The sequence below is a fragment of the Bubalus kerabau genome, chromosome 23 (genome assembly GCF_029407905.1).
Source record: "Bubalus kerabau isolate K-KA32 ecotype Philippines breed swamp buffalo chromosome 23, PCC_UOA_SB_1v2, whole genome shotgun sequence".
Classification (NCBI taxonomy): Eukaryota; Metazoa; Chordata; class Mammalia; order Artiodactyla; family Bovidae; genus Bubalus; species Bubalus kerabau.
Window position 1 is genome coordinate 30,720,327 of NC_073646.1, and position 22,268 is coordinate 30,742,594.

At 49.6% G+C, this 22,268-nt stretch overlaps 1 protein-coding gene across 4 annotated transcripts in view; it reads right to left on the reverse strand.

Moving 5' to 3' along the window:
• Nucleotides 1-367: 367 nt before the first annotated feature.
• AUTS2 (activator of transcription and developmental regulator AUTS2) overlaps nt 368-22,268 on the reverse strand; it is a 1,208,818-nt gene continuing 1,186,917 nt past the window's right edge. For all 4 annotated transcript variants that reach the window (XM_055562776.1, XM_055562775.1, XM_055562778.1 and 1 more), the window contains 8 exons: nt 21,822-21,893; nt 19,867-19,896; nt 17,903-17,974; nt 14,293-14,434; nt 8,933-9,010; nt 7,825-7,908; nt 6,155-6,377; nt 368-3,594 (listed from right to left, as the gene is read on the reverse strand). In XM_055562776.1, coding sequence (XP_055418751.1) covers nt 2,331-3,594; nt 6,155-6,377; nt 7,825-7,908; nt 8,933-9,010; nt 14,293-14,434; nt 17,903-17,974; nt 19,867-19,896; nt 21,822-21,893 — 1,965 coding nt within the window. In that variant the 3' untranslated portion in view covers nt 368-2,330. The remainder of the gene's footprint in view (nt 3,595-6,154; nt 6,378-7,824; nt 7,909-8,932; nt 9,011-14,292; nt 14,435-17,902; nt 17,975-19,866; nt 19,897-21,821; nt 21,894-22,268) is intronic.

Consider the following 22,268-nt stretch of genomic DNA (forward strand, 5'->3'; position numbering starts at 1 on the left):
ACGCCGGCTGTGGCAGGGGCCCTCGATCAGGTGTCATCAACGCAGCCACAGCACACGCTGGGTTTTGAAGGAGGTGCAAGACACAAAGGGCGCTGGCTAACTCAGCCTGCATATTCACCCCCTACGCAATCCAAAATCACCTCCCCAGGACTCAGAACATGCAATCAAACCAAACACTCCGGTTGTACGGAGGGCAGACGTCTACAGAAACTAACCGGCAGAGGCTACGTGGGTCAGAGAGGGCGGCCAGCCTTCCGTCCGCACTCAAGGCTTCAAGGCTCTTCTCTTCCAGGGCCTGGCCTGTCTCGCAGGCACGGCTTTGTCCCTGTGGTAAGGTGGCCACCCCACACAAACAGGCAGCTGGAAGCTTGGTTCACATTTTTTAATAACATGGCACAGTTTACATAACACAAGAAGGCTCCGCCGATGAGAACATGCTGAAGACTCAAGTCGCTTCACGTTTCTTTTCACATGGGATCTAGAAAGGACTTTATTACATACAGGAGGAACAGCAAAAAGGTCTGTATAGAACAATCTCTTTACAATACTGAAAGCTACCACTACGGTTCCAGTGTACATATTCCTTGGATTTTTTTTTTCCTTTTTAGTTGTTGTCTTTAAAAAAAAAAAACAAAACAAAAACACTGCACAACATTTGGAATTCACAAAATCTGAAACTCACAACTAAACCTTCAGTTGACTACTAAAATAGATCTCTCTGCTTATTAGAAACAATGGTCTGTAGTTAACTTTTTTTTTTTTTTTTGCAAAAACAGGATAACAACGTCAGATAGCACTTTAATATACTAGAAGACCAAATGGAACTAATTTTATTTCATACATATATTTTACAGTCCAGTAGACAAGATATATTGTATCTCTGCTAGTAAAGTCATATTCTCTCCAAATTAGGTAGACAAGAGGCTGACTGTATGATAAAAGTATTATGAAGAGACAGTAAGATTGATGCAAAACTCAAAAACACGCACACACAAGACCGTCTCTCTGCCTGCCGCCTTTCGCCCTCTGCAACGCTCCCCGGCCCCACAAAGCTGACCTGCTCCGGCTCCTCCTGGACTGGGTTACCGACGGGAGCATGGTGAGTCATGCTAGGGAACGTGCTCCTGAACTTCATCAGGTACTGAATACAGTGAAAACATATCCATCATCTGAGAAAACGCGAAGCTTCCTTTCAGGATCTGTTTGGGTGCAACTGAATCTCATTACAGAATGAGAAGGGGTGTACAGATAGGAAACTGAAAAACGCATGGTTCCCACATGAGGGGTGTGTGAAATCATGTGACAGATGGTGACGAGGTGCTGGCGGCCTGTTTGTGTCCCCTGCTTTTGGCATCTGACCACTCCCGTCCTCCCTGGCTCTGGTTGGTTGGCTCACGGCCTTGGTTTACCTCTCCGGGGCTGCACTCTCGCCACCCCACCCCTACACGCACCCAGAGGCCCACAAGCAGCAACTTCAGATGCAAAGTTTCAGCCTGGGGGTCCAATTTGCAAAATCAGGTATTATTCTCTGTTTGAAAAAACAAGCAAGGAAAACAGTCATATCACGTTAAGTGCTTGTTCAGGGAAAATATGACCTTAAGTATGTTGTAAATGGACTTGAAAAGGCTCCTTTGAGTTAGGCGGGCTTTTGTGAAAAGCCCTAACATTCATTGCATAGTTGAAGGGTTTAGCTGTCTAGAACAATACATGGGGAACACAGCCGAAGCCGGCTGCGCTCGCTGATATTAAGTCTGCAAATAGCACATTTTAAGAAGTATTAATGTATTATGTTACTTACTCTTTATCTATTTACATCTGTACAAAGTAAAGCTTTCATCTTACCCTTTTGCATATATGAACCATTAGCTCATGAAGCAACAAGCCCGCCCCCCCCCCTTTTTCTTTACATAACTATGTACACAGCCTTCCCTTCTCACCCCAAAGAGCTCTCTGCACGGTGGATGGTGTGGACTCTTGTCTGCTCCCCCCACCCCCCAATTATCACCGCGTGGGTGTGTTGTGTTGTCATCTTCACTGTTTTGGTTCAAATCAAAAAAAGTTTTATACGACAAGCCAAAAGAGTGGGGAGACATGAGAACGTATGAATCGGCTAAAAGATCTGAAAAATTTCAACAGAGAATATACAAAAAACATTTCAAAATCTGCACCGAGTCTATACATAATTTTTTTTTATACACAGGGAAGCGCTGGGGGCTCCCCACCCGCACTGGAGACGCGGGCCTGGCCAGCGCGCGCAGAGGGCAGGCCCGCAAGTCCGGTGCCACACGGCCCGCAGGCCTCTGTGTCCCGCCCGGCGTCCTGTCCACTCCTTACCGGGCTTCGATGTCCTTCAGCGTGTGGGAGGGAGGCCGCTCCCTGATCTCGGCGGACAGGGGCGTAGTCCTGCGGGGGGACACGGGGCGGCCCCCCAGCGTGGAGATGAGCGGGGGAGGTGCGCTCAGCGCCGCCGTCGGGGGCGTCTTGTTGAGCAGTCCGTTCTGGTGGCCCGCTGTGGGGCTGATGCGCGGGTAGTGCATGCTCGGCAGCCCCGGCGTGAGCAGCCCGGGGTGCGGCAGGTGGCCGTCCAGGGAGGCCGGGTGCACGGGGTGCAGCCGCGGGTGCTCGTAGTCCTCACGGAGCACGTGCAGCCGCTCGCGCTCGTCCAGGTGCGCCCCGCGCTCGTGCTCCCGCCGCGGGTCCACCGCCAGCGGGTGGTGGTGGTGGTGGTGGTGGTGGTGGTTGTAGTCGTGCGGCTCCCGGTCCCGGAAGGAGCGGTCGGCTTCGTACAGCCGGGGCGTCGAGAGCCGGTGCAGGGGGTCGTTCCTCAGCAGGAAGTCCCTGCCCAGCGGGTCTCTGCGGTGAATGTCCAGTTCCCGGTAGGGGTCCCTCAGGGGGTCCCGGATGGGGTCCCAGTGGAAGGAGGGGTACGGGAAGCGCTCCCCGCCCGGGATGGGGCTGAGGCCCATGAAGGGCGTCATCATGCGAGTCCTGTCCAGGCCGCTGATGCTGTTCATGGGGTGGATCCCGGGCATCCCCACGGCCACGGGCATGGAGGCCAGGGGCCCCGGGTGCACGCCGGCCGAGGAGCTGGGCGGCGGTGGCGGGGGCGGTGGCTCCGAGGACCGGTGGGTCGGCGGGGCCTCGGGGGGCAGGTCGTGGTCCTCCTTGCGCTCCTCCTTGACCTTGACCTCGGCGCTCTTCTTGGGGTTCTCGTAGGCCGGCTCGCCCTTGCGTGGCTCGGCGTCCCGGCTGGCCGCACTGCCCGGCCGGGCGCTGTCGGCAGCGGGCGCCCGCGCATAGGGCGACGGCACCCGGGCCAGCTGCTTGGCCTCCTCGCCCGCGGCGCGGCCCTCGTGGCCATGGCCGTCCTTCTCAGCCAGGGGGCCCTCCTTCGCCTTGTGCTCGTCGGCACCCAGGTCCTTGCGCGATTCTGAGTGCTCCCGCTCCCTGTCCTTGCACTTGTCTTTCTCGCGAGCCTCGGTGCTCAAATGCCCCCTGATCTGCTCGCCGGAGCTGCGGCCGTGTCCCAGGGTGCTCACCGGGAGGACGGGGGCTGGAGAGGGGTGGCTGGAGTGTCTCTTCTCGACGCTTTCCCTGCGGAGGAGATGGGACACCGGGAGGCAGGTGAGCTGGGCTGCCGGTCGGCTGCCTGAGGTGAGGCCCAGCCGGCCACCCTGACCTGACTGGCCTAGACTCCAGAGGAGGCTTGAGCGGGTGAAGCCCGAGGGATGAGGGGTGGGAGAGTGTGAGGGGCCGTAACTGTGTATGTAAGAGGCACCGACCTGAATCAAGACCGGGAGGAAGAACTTTCAGAAACCTGAACCGACCAATGAGGTCAGTGATGGGGCCACGCAGCGGCCTGTCTAGATTCTCAGGATGAAGAATCAAGTTACAACACTGCGATTCTGAGCCCACAGGGGAGCACAACCAGAGGATCACGGGAAACTCTCTCTTCTGACAGCAAGAGGAAGGGCTGGTTTCAGAGTAAAGGCCGCAGGTATGGGGCAACCAAGATGCAGCCCCCGAGGGGCTCAAAAGGAAACCAGTTTCAGGACACTGGGGTCGCACAAAGCACCTCTGCCTTAGGAAGGAGAAGCCAGGATCTGATGCCAGAAGCAGCACCAGGTCCAGAGACACGAAACCTAAGGGGCCGGAGAGAACCAGTTCCATCTGTGAACGGAAGTGTGGAAGAACTCTAGAGGCCTGTCTTGGGTGGGGGTTTAAGAATACAGGGCACACAGTGGGAAGTGACAGAGGAGAGGGAGAACACGGAGAGCCGAGACCAGGGTGTTCGAGGGACGGCCGGAGACAGAAAGTGGTGGGGGGGAGCAGGAGGCCTGGGGGGCCCAGAGGGTGAGGGTGCCCCGCAGAGAGAAATAAGGCTGCCCCTACAAGGTTCTGTTTCTAGACAATGTGCAGAGGCTAAGAAGAAGAGCATCTTTAAGATGTAAGATAAAGAAAAGTGTATTTGAATTTCCTTTCATCCAAAAGGCCACTGTGAGTCCATCTAGAAAAACAGAGAAAGGTGAGCTGCCAAGTCCTGCCCTTTCTTCACTGACAGGCCGTCTAGAGCAGGTGTTCCCCCTCCCCTAGCCGGGAGCTGGTACCCCTCTGTCTGTGGCCTGTCAGGAACTGGGCGGCAGAGCAGGAGGTGAGTAGCTGACAAAACTGAGACCCTCTCTGCCTGCTTGCCACCGGGTCCACAGAGAAACGGTCTTCCACAAAAATGGTTGGGGACTGCTGATCTAGAGAGCTCCTGGTCTAGGGGTGGCCCCTCCAGGGGCACCTGCTCTGGAAGCTCAGAGCTGTATGTCATGATGGCCTAAATGGCCCTCCCATTGGCTGAGAGATTTTTTACCATGCTCTCCCGAGGAAAAATCTTGTCTTTTTATAAGAAAATCACTTAGCGTGATGGCCTATGATGCAACAGCTACTTAACCTGCTGCATTTAGAGCCTCCAAAGTTAAATTCTTTTAGATCGCTACAAAACACGTACACACACATGCACCCAACATACACAGTCAAGAAAAACAAAAGATTTGGATCGTACTGGAAACTTCAGTTCCCAAGGGAAGTGTTATTGAGTATTTTGCATCAGGTGTATCTCGTGTGAGTGAAGTCACTCAGTTGGGTCCTACTCTTTGCAACCCCATGGACTGTAGCCTAACCAGGTTCCTCCGTCCATGGGATTTTCCAGGTAAGAATACTGGAGTGGGTTGCCATTTCCTTCTCCAGGAGATCTTCCCGACCCAGGGATTGACCCAGGTCTCCCGCACTGTAGGCAGACGCTTTATGGTCTGAGCCACCAGGGAAGATCCTGTAGTCCGATGTATCTCATGTAGTCCTTGCTAATTCACTCAAATTGAAAATACCCTCAAGAAAGGGAGGCAAGCAGGAGGAAGGCCTTGTCAAGAATGCTTATGACATTCTTCAGAAAAAATACTCAGATGATGTTTTTCCTCTTTAAGGCTACTTCTTTTTGAGGCATGGACTACCACGTAAGGAGATAAAAACGGTTAGTAAAATAAATTATCCACTGGTGACACGAAACCCAAATTGCTTGGTGAGGTTTCTTTGAATATGGGTTAGCAAAATCTTAGCGGTCATCTGTGAGCCCAGGATTTGAGTTTCAACAAAATTTGAGAAAAATATGATGAGACGATGCAAAACATGGCTTTCTAACAGAAAACAAAAAGAAAAGGGGGGGGGGAGAGAGCGAAAAACCTATGGATGAGTCAATGGACTGCACGAACTCGAAAGCAAATATGGTCTGATTCATGCCGTGTGTGTCTGGTCCAGGCTCCAGCTCACTACCTTTTCAAGAGCGGTTTCTGTTTGGAGACACTAGGGCTCGCGGGGGTGCTGGGTGTGGACACTGCTGCTGAGCCGGGACTCGCTCGCTTTGTACTGGACCTAGAATTGCGATGCTGGCCTGTGGTCACGAGGCCCTGTGGGGCCAGAGGGACAAGGGTCACTGGGCTCAGGGCATGGTGGTGGTTGTGGGGAGGAGGGTCGGGGGCGCTGTCCCGGCTGCGTGAGGGGTCGAGGCTACAGCTAAAGCTCGAGGCTGGGCCGGGGAGTCGGGGGTGGGGGGCCGGTACTTGGCACAGAGGGGGCTCCCCCATCGGGACTCGAGAGCGGGTTCTTTGCGTACCTTTCTTTGTCATCTTTACTAACGGAGGAGTCTCGTTTATCTACATCTCTATCTCTGTCATGAGCTGCAGCGGACGCGCTACGCTCCAGCTCCCCTGGCTTCAGCCAGGGCGGAGGGGTCGGGAACGACGGAGGCGTTCGGTGCAGCCGGTTCCAGGGCTCGTGAGGGTTGCTAAAGCTCTGCACACTGGGGCCATCCTTGTGGCCGAACACTGAGTTGGGTGCTGAAATGGTGAAGTGGAGAACAAAAAAGGTTTCAGAGAAATTATATATTTGCCATAATGAAGGTACTTACCAAAAAACTTTTAACAGCATTCAGAGTTAAAATGAATACATATTATTGGGAGCTGGAAAAGGAAAGGAGATTAACAGATTCATTAGAGGAACGCGTCCTACACTGGAGAGGTTAAGTAAGCTCACAGCTTTTCCTGTTTTTTTTTTTTCTAACCAAAGGCAAAGGGGCAGACGGGGGTGAAGAGGGGGGAGATTAGAAAGGAAAGGATCTAGCCTGACAGGTGCACGCAGAGGACCCGAGCATGCAGGAGGGTGGACGTGGATGGTGTGACTTGGGTTAACAGCTCCGTTCAGAGTAGAATATGAGGTTCTTTTCTGCCCACCACAGCCCTGTTAATGTAACACGACTGCTGCCCTGTCCACAGCCTCAGCGACCGAAACCAGCATCAGCAGAGGCCAGACAGGGTCAGACACGGAGGGTCTCCAGGCTCCGAGGACCTGGGACGGAGCTGCATCTCAAGTCTCCTGCAGTGGCGGGCAGGACGTGTGGACAGGACAAGCTGATACTGAGTGGCTAAAGGGTGTTTAGAACCGGAAGAGTTGCAACTCCCTTCCTACTTTAGACAGACTCCTTTTTTCTGGAAAGTCTTTACTGAATTTGTTACAATACTGTTTCTTCTGTTTTGATGTTTGCCCCCCCAGGTACTGACTCCACAGCCCCGCCCTGCATTGGAAGGTGAAGTCCTAGCTGCTGGATTACCTGGGAAGCCCCTTGACTTCTCAGTGGTGGGAAATTAGTCCTCCCGGACGTTGCCCTCTCTGGGCTGTCCTGAGCCTGGTACGGTTTCCTGTTCTTCAGTGTGTTTTCTCACTTCCACTGAAGCAAGATGAACTATAAAGGCTGTCTTCACGTCTAATGGGTGGGTGGTGGTGGTGGTGTAGTCGCTATGTCGTGTCTGACTCATGGCCACCCTGTGGACTATATCCCACCAGGCTCCTCTGTGCGTGGGATTCTCCAGGCAAGAATACTGGAGTGGATTGCTATTCCCTTCTCCAGGGGATCTTTCCCACCCAGGGATCAAACCTGGGTCTCCTGCACTGCAGGCAGATTCTTTACCACTGAGCCACCAGGGAAGCCCACATCTGAGTGCTGTGGCTAAACGCTGGGTGGCTAGAGATGGCATAGGATGAAATTATGAACTTCAGCAAACTCTGTGGTGTTCAACTGACCCCCTTTCCTGACCTTCAGGAGCATATATCAACAGCGTGCTAGAGGTTGGTTTAGACCTAACTCCACTGACTGGGCTTGCTTTGGCAATGATATAACCTACATTTGTTTCCCAAGAGCATGGTTCCTTTCATCTAGAAAGGTCTCAAGCCATCGACAGATCAGAGGAGACAGTTTAAGATGGATTGTAAAAAGTTAGAGGTACTCACTAACTGAAGGATTTCCAAGTCCCCCAAAGGCGTTGCCACCAACTGCTGCCAGGCCCGTGAATGTAGACGGCCGATTAAAAGGCTCTGCAGACGAGATTGGGAAGAAGGGCATGGCTGTAGGACTCCGCTGAGTGAGGCAGCGCAGATTCCTGGGAAGGCAGTGGGGGCCCCTTGCCACGTGTATACTCAGACGCGATCTGTCTCACTTCTCCCACCAGATTATCCAAAGGGTTTTTCATCCTTTTGGATCTGGGCATTGGGTTAGCAAAATATCTGTGGGGGCTATTTCCTGGAACTTCTTTTTGGCCACGCCGTGCTGCATACATGTGGGATCCTTGTTCCCTGACCAGGAATCAAACCCACACGCCGCTGCAGTGGAAGCTCAGAGTCTTAACCACGGGACCGTCAGGGAAGGCCCCCATCTCTTCTCTGCTGGGTGGGGAACATTACTCAAGCCACAGTGTGCTCACATTGCCTCCCTGCCTGTGTCTCCTCCTCTCAGGAAACGCCCTGTAAGCTCTGACAGAACAGAAGTTAAGATAGCAGCTTAAAATCTCCCAATGGAATGCTGAGGTCACACGTATCCTACACCCTGTGGTTGGGTGTACCATTGCCCGCATGTGCTAGTACACGTGTGAAAATAGCAAATAAATAAAGGCCACGAATAAATCCTTTACTAGAAAGAGATATATGAATTGGGCTGTGAAATGATTAAAAAATGAGATACTATCTCTACATTACATCATGGTGTCTTTCTCTCCACCTCCAGGGGTGCCCTTATATGGGCAAGAGTTCACTGTCTTCTCCCATCAGTGGGGACAGGCTGCTGTACACGTGGATTCCCCGAGGTCCCAGGGCTTCCACCCTCCGCACACTGAGTAACTCCACACAGAACCACAATTGCACACGGATCTCCTATTTGAAGAAGCCGGTGTAAGAGGCGGTGAACTCCTAGAGATGGATGGCCTGGATTCAAACATCTCTGAGGTTACCTCCATCTCCTGACGGTAAGAGACCTATCTAGGACTGTGCAGCCAGAAAGTGCAGCAGGAATGCAGGTTTTCTGAGATACGCATGGTCAATGCCGTGAATGAGGGACACAACTCACCGAGGTGGGCAGCGGGGGTAAGGAAGTTGCTGTGATGCGGGGGCGGCCCGAACGGGGTCCCAGTTGGGTGTGCAGCACCTGGAGAGTCGGACACAATGGAGTTAGACTTCAGAGGAAGCCCACTTCTCTGGCGCTGGCCAAAAGGTTCATTTGGATTTTTCCGTATACTCTTATGGGAAAAAACCTGAACGAAAAAACCTGAACGAACTTTTTGGCCAACCCAATACAACGCCACTGGCTTCTGCCCCCTAAGACCCCCGCAGAGAGCATGTAAAGTAAGAACGCAGCTCAAGTCCACCCGGGCAGCCCTCGGGGAAAGAGACACGTGCTCCTCAGGAGGCGGAAAGGAATTCAACCCCTCTTCTCTTTCCTGGCCGGGCTGCCCGCTATGGAAAAGCGGTATTCCTTTCACCGATGCCGACGCTCAGCACCGCAAACACGGAGAAACACCGCCAGTGGGGCAGGGCTTCTACGGCCACGTACGTTGGGAGGAAGGCCGGGCGAAAAACGGGAAGCAAGGTTCATTGACCGACGGACTAGGAGCCGTGGCCACGTGCACTCAGTCTCTCTGGGGCAGCATCTGGCCCTGGGCTCCCTTATTCAGAGACACCTCTGGGGGGTGAAGCTTTCACTCTGAGAGACAATGTCTAATCCAGGCGCAGGAGCGGCCACCACAGAGCTGGACTCTGGGCTGCACAGCTTGGGCTTCTGCACAATCCCTTTTCCTGAGAACGTGTTAGATGTCATGGATGCGCATGGAAGGAGATGCTAAAGCCGGACCCTACGGAACGCACTGAAAGTCGAGTCAGGCTGTGGGAGACGGAGGCCTCCAGGCTCTCGACCTTCAGTGCCGGGAAAAGCTAGTTTCTTCACTTGCTCCTGGACACCAATCACCCTACAGCCTCCTGTTACTCCTTGCCTCGCCTGCCGGGGAACTCGGGTCTACCTTAGTGCTCTCTTTCTTTGGTTTCCCCTTTCCTCTCCTTTATATCTGGCCTTGATCCTCTGTTGCTGCTGTTTACTCGCTAAGTTGTGTCCAACTCTTTGAGACCCCAGGCACTGTAGCCTGACCAGGTTCCTCTGTCCGTGAAATTGTCCAGGCAGGAATAGTGGAGTGGGTTGTCATTTCCTCCTCCAGGGGATCTTCCTGACCTGGGGATCAAACCCACATCTCCTGAGCTGGCAGGTGGATTCTTTATCACTGAGCCACATGGGAAGCCTCGAATCCTTCTTTTGAAAGTGTGCACATGTGAATTAGGGAAGGATGATATTTCCAAAAGCTGAGGGCATCCACCTGGCGTGTGTGTGTGTGTGTCGATGTGCAGCTAAGGGGGCAAGTACCCTGGGAGGCAGTCCTGACTCTAGACAAGAGGTAGGCCAAGGTCATCTGAAGAAGCCCCCTTAGTTTATCTAAGGCACTTGTGCCCAACAGTAAGATCAAAGTGGCAGAATTTAACAAGTGTGTCTACTTTTATACTTACCAGTTCAAAGTTTCACCCAATACCCATTTTGGGAAAACTTCAATATTGCTTACGCTAGAGATTACCCTCCAGAATGGAAGTATAAACAGGGTGGGAATGGATTTACTAGTAACTGTTCCAAGAATCCCTTGCTTTTGACTAAGTTCCTATCAGATCAGATCAGTTGCTCAGTCGTGTCCGACTCTCTGCGACTCACATCCATCGAGTCAATGATGCCATCCAGCCAACTCATCCTCTGTTGTCCCCTTCTCCTCCTGCCCCCAATCCCTCCCAGCATCAGAATCTTTTCCAATGAGTCAACTCTTCGCATGAGGTGGCCAACGTACTGGAGTTTCAGCTTTAGCATCATTCCTTCCAAAGAAATCCCAGGGCTGATCTCCTTCAGAATGGACTGGTTGGATCTCCTTGCAGTCCAAGGGACTCTCAAGAGTCTTCTCCAACACCACAGTTCAAAAGCATCAATTCTTCGGCGCTCAGCTTTCTTCACAGTCCAACTCTCACATCCATACATGACCACAGGGAAAACCATAGACTTGACTAGACAGACCTTTGTTGGCAAAGTAACGTCTCTGCTTTTCAATATGCTATCTAGGTTGGTCATAACTTTCCTTCCAAGGAGTAAGCATCTTTTAATTTCATGGCTGCAGTCACCATCTGTAGTGATTTTGGAGCCCAGAAAAATAAAGTCTGACACTGTTTCCCCATCCATTTCCCATGAAGTGATGGGACCAGATGCCATGATCTTCATTTTCTGAATGTTGAGCTTTTAAGCCAACTTTTTCACTCTCCACTTTCACTTTCACCAAGAGGCTTTTTAGTTCCTCTTCACTTCCTGCCATAAGGGTGGTATCATCTGCATATCTGAGGTTATTGATATTTCTCCCGGCAATCTTGATTCCAGCTTGTGCTTTTTCCAGCCCAGCATTTCTCATGATGTACTCTGCATATAAGTTAAATAAGCAGGGTGACAATATACAGCCTTGACGTACTCCTTTTCCTATTTGGAACCAGTCTGTTGTTCCATGTCCAGTTATAACTGTTGCTTCCTGACCTGCATACACATTTCTCAAGAGGCAGATCAGATGGTCTGGTATTCCCATCTCTTTCAGAAGTTTCCACAGTTTATTGTGATCCACACAGTCAAAGGCTTTGGCATAGTCAATAAAGCAGAAATAGATGCTTTTCTGGAACTCTCTTGCTTTTTCCATGATCCAGCGGATGTTGGCAATTTGCTCTCTGGTTCCTCTGCCTTTTCTAAAACCAGCTTGAACATCAGGAAGTTCACGGTTCACACATTGTTGAAGCCTGGCCTGGAGAATTTTGAGCACTACTTTACTAGCGTGTGAGATGAGTGCAATTGTGCACTAGTTTGAGCATTCTTTGGCATTGCCTTTCTTTGGGATTGGAATGAAAACTGACCTTTTCCAGTCCTGTGGCCACTGCTGAGTTTTCCAAATTTGCTGGCATATTGAGTGCAGCACTTTCACAGCATCATCTTTCAGGATTTGGAATAGCTCAACTGGAATTCCATCACCTCCACTAGCTTTGTTCGTAGTGATGCTTTCTAAGGCCCACTTGACTTTACATTCCAGGATGTCTGGCTCTAGGTGAGTGATCAGACCATCGTGATTATCTTGGGCGTGAAGATCTTTTTTGTACAGTTCTTCTGTGTATTCTTGCCATCTCTTATTAATATCTTCTGCTTCTGTTAGGTCCATACCATTTCTGTCCTTTATCGAGCCCATCTTTGCATGAAATGTTCCCTTGGTATCTTTAATTTTCTTGAAGAGATCTCTAGTCTTTCCCATTCTGTTGTTTTCCTCTATTTCTTTGCATTGATCGCTGAAGAAGGCTTTCTTATCTCTTCTTGCTATTCTTTGGAACTCTGCATTCAGATGTTTATATCTTTCCTTTTCTCCTTTGCTTTTCGCTTCTCTTCTTTTCACAGCTATTTGTAAGGCCTCCCCAGACAGCCATTTTGCTTTTCTGCATTTCTTTTCCATGGGGATGGTCTTGATCCCTGTCTCCTGTACAATGTCACGAACCTCATTCCATAGTTCATCAGGCACTCTGTCTATCAGATCTAGGCCCTTAAATCTATTTCTCACTTCCACTGTATAATCATAAGGGAATTGATTTAGGTCATACCTGAATGGTCTAGTGGTTTTCCCTACTTTCTTCAATTTAAGTCCGAATTTGGCAATAAGGAGTTCATGGTCTGAGCCATAGTCAACTCCTGGTCTTGTTTACCAAGTATAAATTCCTTCAAGAACATAGATTAAGTGGAGGAGGGTTGATCCTTCAACACCCTATTTATGTTTTGCGTTTTTCTTCCCCAGCCTGGAAGGGTCCTGTGGGCCTGGGGTGTGGAGGTAAGCACACAGCAGAGGAGAACACAGAGCCGCAGCATCCCGGTGGCAGAAGGTGCCGGAGCAGTCCTCCCTTCAGCCCTCAATGGTGACGCGTTCTCCACTCAGGAAGTGTAAGTATGACGCCCACCCCCACAGACTGAATACAGCCCAGGGTGTTCATTAGCCCTCGACAGCGTTGCCAGCTAAATAACAATCTGGCTGCACCTTGTCTGTGTAGTACAAGCTAATTAATGCTTCGAAAAAAATCCGAGCTTTGCTCAGCCCAGGGTCCCCAGAGTTCCAGAATTATCAAAGCAAAAGAAGCCAGTTCATCTGCTGGGTTCAAATGGAAGCCAGAGAGAAACCTCTCTGTTTCTGTCACAAAACTCTTCACACAGCCCTGTCTCAGGGCCTAGATGCCATGGTAACCAGCCTTTGAACCTATCCCTCGACAGAAACCTAAGACCTTAGCAAATTCCATCTGCCCTCAAGGGTGGGGTCCCCTTGCCTTGGGGACAAGGCTCATTAGAATGATGGTCTCTTGCAGTGTGTGGCTATTTCTTTCTTCCTGAACAGAAGAGCCTTGGGTCCACCAAAAATGAGTCTTGGATAAAAAGCCTAGGAAGGTGGCAGGCAGGATGGATGTGAAACTTACTCGCTCAGGACTAGAAACAGGGAGCTGCTTGAATATGCATGTCCAGAGAAAGACATTCAGGAGGGGATGGGGTCAACCATTAGGATGCGCTCAGCATTGGCACTCTATGAGCACAACCCAGGGGAGCCCTGGGTCAGGCACTGTGCGCTGAAGGTAGTTTTAGGAAAGACTTTGGTAGCAGTAGGGTGGCTCGCGTTTACCTATCACTCCTGATGGCCGCTGCCTTCGTCTGCATGTTCCTGGAGGACTGGGCAGGGACCCACTCTGGCACACCTAAGAGGCACCTGGGAGCGTGTACTCTCAGAGCTTAATAAATGATCTCGCAGGGGTTTACATGCTGTCTCCTAAATCTCCTGCATCATTACGACCAACCAGGCAAGAATGTTAAGTTCTGTAGCAGAGAAAACCAGCCACCAACCAGTTCACCCTCTCTGTCACAGACCACACCAGTGGCAGCTACCTTAATTGTATCTGTTTATCCTCAGATCCTCACAGGGCATAACCGAGCATCACGGTGCAAAACCCCTGACTATTCTGTGGGCAGGGACAGTGGCATTGTTTTCTTCCGATTTACCCTTGCAAGCTCTCTTGATCTTTCTCAATACCATCTGACACACTTGTGAATTACAGTGGTTTAATGCCGAAGCAACGTGAGTCCCTGAAGGGAGAGAGGGTCTTTTCCCTTCTTTCATGGAAGTGGAAGCATCCATGGAGAACAGTCCATCTCTGGAGATGTGCTGTGATGCTGCCTTGCAAACTGGCATCAATGCTGTTTTGGGGGAGTGACTGAGCAGTGGCTCAGAGTTCAGACATCACTCATCTAGCTACCTGAGAGCTACCATTCCCAGCTCACCCCTGCCCCTCTGAACTTACCGGCAGCGGAGAACAAAGTTGAAGGCCGCGCCAGGTCGTGGGGGTGGTGGATGGCTCCAAAGAGGCTGGGGCCGGGAGGACGGCTCAGGAACTCAGGCTTCAGGCCAAAGTCCAGCTTGTGTGGATCCGACTGCATCTGCTTCTACAGAACCAAGGGAGGGCAAAGGGAGGAAAGGATGGAAGCCCAAGAGAAACAGTAGGGAAGAAAGATATTAATGAGGAGACTGATCAACTCTGTGAACAGTGCATTTGGGCTGGGGCTCTGGTCAGATTCAAGTCTACACCTGCTGGGAGAACATAGCCAGCCACAAACCATGTAACCCTCAAATGCAAGAAAAGCAGGTCTGCCTCAGAAGGCCTGTGGCTCGCAGCAGAAATGCCGAGGGGCAAAAGTCATGCTCTGTCTTTGAGGGTACACGATTTGAGGCTTAGAACCACATCTTAGCTCCTTGAACCACCACCCTCCCGAAGTGGTTTCTGATTTGCTGCAAAGGTTCATTATAGCAAGTTTTTAAATGATAGTATTTTAAAGCTCATTTTATTGGCAATTCTGCATGAATAATCTGCTGTGTAAATTAATTGTTTAATGACTCTTAGCTGTGCTCTAACAGATCACACTACATTAGTAGCTGAAAGTTATGAAGAAATATTTGCATGCCTACAAGCTAATTTCAAATGATCGTCGTTACATTATTTTTAAAGAAACAAACAGAAACAAAGTAGGGATATTAATGTGACTAACAGGGGCTTTGGGCTAAACCAATCATCTGAGGAAGAGATCAGGCCCAACCAGTGAACCTTCCAGAACCTCTCTTGCCGTGAAGTCCTTGCCATCAACTGCAGTCACTCCGTTTCCTCCTATCAGTATATCCACCCCCAAGGTCACGTTTCTCGGAGTCTGTAGAAACTGGCTCACAGTCTTCCTCCTGCTTCCTTCTCTGGCCTCACTCTGGACGCTGGCAGCCTCTCCTAGAGCATGGGTCCAGGCCGCCCCCACCTTCATGATTCTCAATAGCCTTCTCTGTGTTGGCCTCACACCTCCCCTGATGAGCGCCGACCCCTGACCCGGGTCTGAGGCTCCCAGTCTCCCCCTGCCTCGCCGCCGCCTCTGAGCTCTCCAGCCTCCCAGGCCTTCCCCAGTTTCTGACCCTCACCCTTCCCATCTCAGACTCATCGGATGCTGTCCTTTGGCCCCACTCCACCCCAAACTCCATCAGGCTCTGCCACGAGTAAATCCTTGTCCCAGCACACAAAAACATCAACACAGAGACATCTGATCTGGCTTGTGTGAGGATCAGAGACAGAGGGTTTGCCACTGCCTGGCGGCTGAACCTTACTGTCCTGCAATCCCACTCATCCGTCTGACCCACCCAGACCCCTTGAGCCAGCAGCAGCACTGCGGGAGGCAGGCAGCACAGTCTCCATGTTTCCTGCACACACTACTGAACTCTGAGCAACAAGACTCCCGGACAGAGTCCAGCCCTGAGCCTGCAGCAGCAAGAACCTGCGGGTGCTGGCTTTCCCTAGAAGTAGCCGGTGAGCGGCTAGAAGAACAAGTAAAATGAACGTCACAGAGGAAAGGGGACCAGGCCATTTCTGCTCAAATCTGCAAGGAATTCTCTCATGAAAGAAAGTCCCACTATCAAGCAATAGCCATTCTCCCCTCCCCAAAGCTGCTAATCCACTATGAATCTATAAAAATCTTCTGGCGGCCTCCTTTAATTTGGTTGCCAAATTATTCAGTGCTAATACTGCATGGTACACAGCACAGTTCCATTAACCACAACTTAGGTCCATGAAGCAAAATGGAGCTTGGGGATTACAGAGAATGTGCTGGAAAGGGAAGATGAACAGTTATCTCCTGTGCAAGAGGTCTTCTTAATTGAATTGGGATAATGAATGTTGGAGTCACTGGGGACGTTCTTAGGGAAAGGAAGATGCTGAAGTGGCGCCTATAACATCCTTCATCGCTTTTAACCAAAGGAGTTACAAGGAGGGTGTGTTTTACCCACTGTTCCGCTAACCATGTCATCTAGAACAGAAGTGAATTGAACTAAGCATCAAAATCTAGTTAGTGCTTCCAAATACACTTTTTTTTTTTTTTAAATGAAGCTAAACCACAAGGTTTCTAATTCAACTCGCCTAACACTAATGTTAAGAACAAAACTCACCAATGGGATATTCTGAGAAAGAGCAGGTATTTGACATCAGAGCAAGATATCTTTCGGAGAGGGCAATGGCACCCCACTCCAGTATCCTTGCCTGGAAAAATCCATGGACGAAGGAGCCTGGTGGGCTGCAGTCCATGGAGTTGCTAAGAGTAGACACGACTGAGTGACTTCACGTTCACTTTTCTCTTGCATGCATTGGAGAAGGAAATGGCAACCCACTCCGGTGTTCTTGCCTGGAGAATCCCAGGGACGGGGGAGCCTGGTGGGCTGCCATCTATGGGGTTGCACAGAGTCGGACACGACTGAAGCGACTTAGCAGCAGCAGCAACATAACTTTGCAACCTCATTCACTGAGGGTGACATTTTTGTTTCTAACTATGTTGGGTTTTTAAAAATTATTGCTCTCCCGACTTCTTTTTATATCCTGATGGTGGCCCCCACATGCTGTTGGGACTAAAATTTTATTCATGAAAAAATAGCTTCCAATGGAAGGTTATTGGAATTACTTAACTGGTACAGTTACACAGATTGTAAACACCCAGACTGTAAGATCTGGATCTGTCCGTTACTTTGGTGCCTAAGTTGACCAGTGATGTCCTCTCTGGTCACCTGCAGAAGATCTGCATCTCTTTCCTGTATCATCATAAAACCCTGGTAAAGCATGGAACGCATTCATCTGATGAAAACAAAGAAAACCCTCCTGAGTTCAGGTAAGGTAACCAGCCAGTCAGTGCTTCCCACAAGCACTGACCGTCGTTGGACTTCTGGCATTGGTCATCAAGAGGATGAAGGAGAGGTTGGATAGGTCACTGCCAACCAAATACCACTTCTAGAAGAGGAATTTTTAATACTATGAATTGCTAATGGACGTACCATGTATGCCTAAATCAGTAACATCATATAGGGTATAAATTATCACTTTTCAAAGCCATAAAATGAACAACAATAAGGTCCTATTATATAACACAGGGAACCATATTCACTATCCTATACTCACCATGATGGGAAAAAATTTTTTTCTAAATGTTGGGGGTGCTGGTGGTGGTGGTAAGAATATACCAACTTCTATAGAAAACTTTTCATGTACACCTCCTCCTAGATCCTAACTATTTCCCATACTAATAACACTTGGTCACTCTAATTAGATTCCCCAAACCTTTATTTCAGGATTTAATCTATATTTAAGCTCTTCAGATCAATAAGGTGACAAAATCATTAAAAAAAAAAAAAAGAACCATCAGGGTATTATCAGTGTGCTTCTGTTCTGTTGTTTTGCTGTGGCTTCCCCTAATTAATAGTAAGATTTCTGAATAGCTTTTCCAAGGGACTTGATCCTGCCTGCCGGTGGGTCTTCAGACTCTGTTTCAATGCTTCCTCGATTGGGCGATCACACACCCATAGCCTACCTCCCCCTCCAAGACGAGGAAGGCAAGACTGACCTTGACTTTCTGTTGGTGGTGGTAGATCTGCCAGGCAATGTGAACGTGCATTGCGCACCACTTCCCTGGTTTCTGGAACGAAAAAGAGCAACGTGGTCAGAAGGAAGACTTTCAGGGGGAAAAAAAAAAAAACAACCATTTCCCCAGAGCTGTCAGCAGATTTTGGCTGCAGAAGCTTTCTTTTCCATGAAACAAGAGGGCTTTGTCCCCTCCAAGGGCCTTCTCTCTGCTACAGCCCGGGACCCAGGCCGGAGGAAGCCCCCCCCGGGGGGGGCGGCACCTCTCCTCCCACAAGAGCCTGAGCTGGCGGCCACTCCTCAGAAAACCAGCCCCGAGCAGGACCTCCCCGGTTACCAAGGATAACGTGGCAAAGCCCGAACCCCACTTTGTGCCTCCTCTGTCTCTCTCTTTTCTGGCGCCAGCTGGCAGGCCTGGTGGAGCGAAGCCCTGCTGAACAAATGCGGCCAGGCTATATAATGCAGATTGGCTGTTCAGAAGAGCTAATTAGTGAATGTCTGTGAACCAGTTTGAAAACGAGAGGGGACAGAACCTGTGTCACCTCCCCCAACACTGTTTCTTAAAAAAACAAAACACCAAAGCAAGAACAAAGCAAGCCAACACATTTTCATTGAAGCCCAGTTCCCACAAGTGCTCCACCAAGAGTCAACTGCCCATTCATGTTGGGCGGCACTGATCATTTCCAAGCAGAAAACAGAAAGAGATGAGAACACATGCCTTTCCTTCTCTCTAGGCCGCTGCAGAGAGCCAGTGCCTGTCTCGCCCTCTGGGAGGACGTCAACCCCAGTCTCTCAAACTAGTTCCTGTCTTGCTTTCTAAGCTGGGGAGCAGCTGCGAGTCTGTCTTGCAGACTCACCCAAGGGGACAGGACCACCTTGTCCCACTTCACTTGTATTCCCGCTACACACTCTACCCATTGGCATCACTGACTCAGTGGACATGAGTCTGAGCAAACTCGGGGAGGTAGTGAAGGACAGGGAAGCGTGGCCTGCTGCGATCCAGGAGGTTGCAGAGTCAGAAGTGACTGAGCGACTGAACAACAACAGCCCACCATGAGCTCCCAACACGTGCTCAGTAACCACAGGATGGATGAGAAGAAACACTGCCCCATTCCTACATGGGCAAAGAACAGATGCTTCTGGTTTCTATATTAAAGTGCTGTTTCTGAATATTAAGTCACTTTCACTTGCTGAAATATATACTTAAATCCAAGTTTGAGCTTGGCTCTCTCGTAATGAAGTTATGGGTCGTTTGAAATCGCCTAAGTGATGATACCATCCTTTCTCCCCCTTTGGAGAAAATGAATTATCTAATAGATGCACCAGAAAAGGGTTAAGTAGAGAAATCCACTATCCACCCCTCTTCATCTGCCATCCATCATCCCTCCCCCCTCCCCCCGACCTCCCACATACACCAGGGAAGTCAGCATTCATCCAGAGGTTATCTGCTGGCCAGGCTCCAGACCTCTGAGAACAAACCAGTGCTCCTAGCGGTCCTTTTCTGCACCAGAGAAAAAAGTCGAATGGCTGTGACAAGTCAACATTGCTTGGTGCATAAAGAGGCAGCCACCAGCCAGAATAAAGAGACCTGGGTATGTGTTTTCTAGGTGCTAGAGAAGCAGGAGAACTCAGAGGAATCCTAATTTTAGCCTAGCTCCAGCCTTTCCCTTATGTCTCCGTGAGTCAAACCTTTTGCCATAACTAACAAGAGAATCTGAGTTGAATTTTATCAGTTGGCTTTACCTCGATGGCCCGGCTTCCTCCAACACACAAAGCAAAAACCATGAAGGCCATTTTCAGTCACACTCTCTGAAAAACCCAACCACTGTCTTTTTAACCTTTTCCTCCGGCGTTTCCATGGCGTGTTTCCTTGTAATGGATTTGTATTTTTAACCCTCGGGAAGTCACACAGGGGTTGCAAAACAGTTCTAGAAGAAGCTTTCTTACCCTTAACATAGGTCTGAAAGGATCTGTCAACTGTGAAGAGAAAATGACAACTTGGTTACATGCCTGTCACTCAAACAATTGCTCTAATTAACAAATTTGTAGTGCTTCATTAGGAGGGGAAATTAAAATGTTAGAATTTTACTTTTAAATGAAGCCCTTTTAGAGAATAATTAACCCATTTTCACACTATCAAAAGTGCCAAGCGTCCCCTCCCCCACCTCACAAGCCTTGGTACATCTACGCTGACGAGCCCCTGGACAAGTTTAATCAATAGCAATCTGCCCTCCGGCAGTGCGATTTGCTCACGTTACACATCTGAGGAGTTTCACTGAGCAGCCCTTCCCAACCTCAGTTAAGCGTCTAAGGGAGACGGCCTTCAGACTATAGACGGCTGGATACTAAGAATAACTGGGGAGAAGCCTCCTTTCCCGACTATACAGTAGAAATAGGCTATTTTTAATAATTATCATTGGAGGTATTAGACATTTTAGAGAAGTTCACTATATAGATGACCTTATTTGCAAAGCAGAAACAGAGAACAAATATATGGATACCAAAGGGGGAAGGGGGGGCAGTGGGAGGAATTGGGAGACTGGGATCAACACATATACACTGATGATACTGTGTATGATATAGATCCCTTGCAGAAGGGAATGGCTACCCACTCCAGTAGTTTTGCCTGGAGAATCCCATGGACAGAGGAGCCTGGCAGCCTACAGTTAACAGGGTCGCCAAGAGTCAGAGATAACCAACACCTTCAATGAAATAAAATGCTATTTAACACTTTAATAAAAGCAAATAACACTTTCAAGAAAATAAAACAGATGACTAATGAAACACACTGTGTGGCGCAAGGAACTCTACTTAATATACTGCGGTGACTTGACTGGGAAGGGGAATATATATATATATATATATATTACATATATATGAAGCTGATTCAGCTTGCTGTGCAGTAGAAGGTAACAGAGCACTGTAAAGGAACTTTACAAATTTTATAGTCCAATACAAATTAATTAAATAAAATGAAGTTCATTACACAAAAGTTCATACAAATAACACAGTTGAGTCATTTTACATATCTACCTAACTCTGGTCATGGTTTCAGATAACCTTTGCCCTTACCTGGGGACAAAGACAATATTGTGAAAGGTAATTTTTTTTTTTTCCACATTTACTATGAAGATGGATAACAATCAATGAGACAAGATCGTATCTGCTGTGTAACTTCAGATTCTTTCTGAGTTGGTCTGTGTTATGAATAAATAACACAACCGAAGTGTAATGGATATTTTATTTAGCTTCAGAGCACAAAAGGTTCCTTCCCACATTAGAAGCAGAGTGGCCGGAAACGCTGTGTGTACGGGGTCAGCTCCAGAAAGACAAGCGCTTAGTGCTTTTCCATTCAAAGTGTTTTATGGCTTGTGTGAGACAGATTTTAGGAGATGGGGACAGAGAAGGCTGGTCGGGGTGGGTGGGGGAAACTGTGCCAGCTCAGTGTCAGTGAGCGTCCCAGCCTGGGCTTAGACCATAAGCCAGCCTTTCTCCCCCATGGAGAGTCACTCCCTGGCGTCACATGGCCGCAGGAGACATTCTATTTTCTAAGAGTAACTAGTGTTAAGTGTTAGTCGCTCAGCTGTGTTCAACTCTTTGTGACCCTATGGACTGCATGTAGCCCGCCAGGCTCCTCCGTCTGTGGAATTCTCCAGGCGAGAATACTGCAGTGGTAACAGTCCCTTCTCCAGGGTATCTTTCCGACCTAGGGATCGAACCTGGGCCACCTACACTGCAGGCAGATTCTTTACCATTTGAGTCACCAGGGAAGCCCCTCAACTAGCATCTTCTTCCACAAAATAGAAAGAAGCGCAAAGGCAACAGGCACTCCGCTGGGCTGCCTGCCCTGGGGACACAGGTGCTGCTTGTTACCCAGGGACCCAGCCCAACCTTGCACTTACCCTCGGGTCCTTTTGGAGAAGAGTGTGGGGGACCGTCCCAGGTCGGGTGGCAACATCGATCGGGTTGGACGTCTACAAAGTAATGAGACCACAGCTTAGGAAGCATATGACACGGGACATGAAACCAAGGTCTTCCTTCCTTTCTAAATGACCACGTTCAAGTGTCCTTTTTTGTTTCATTCTAGAATACAAGTGGACGGATCCACTTTCCCCTGAGACCCCAGATGCTCTTCATGAGGCCCTCCCCCACTCCCTGTTCCCCAGGGCACCTGACCAAAGCCTGCCCTGTCCCAGGGATGGCATTTCTGGGCAGAGACAGGAGAGACGGAGATGGGAGCCTGGCCCTGAAATCCATCTTCTATGTCCTTCACAAGCCCGTCACTGTGGGTTTTTTGCTTTATCACCACACAGTCCAAGAAATGCTTAAGTAAACATCAGTCTAACCTG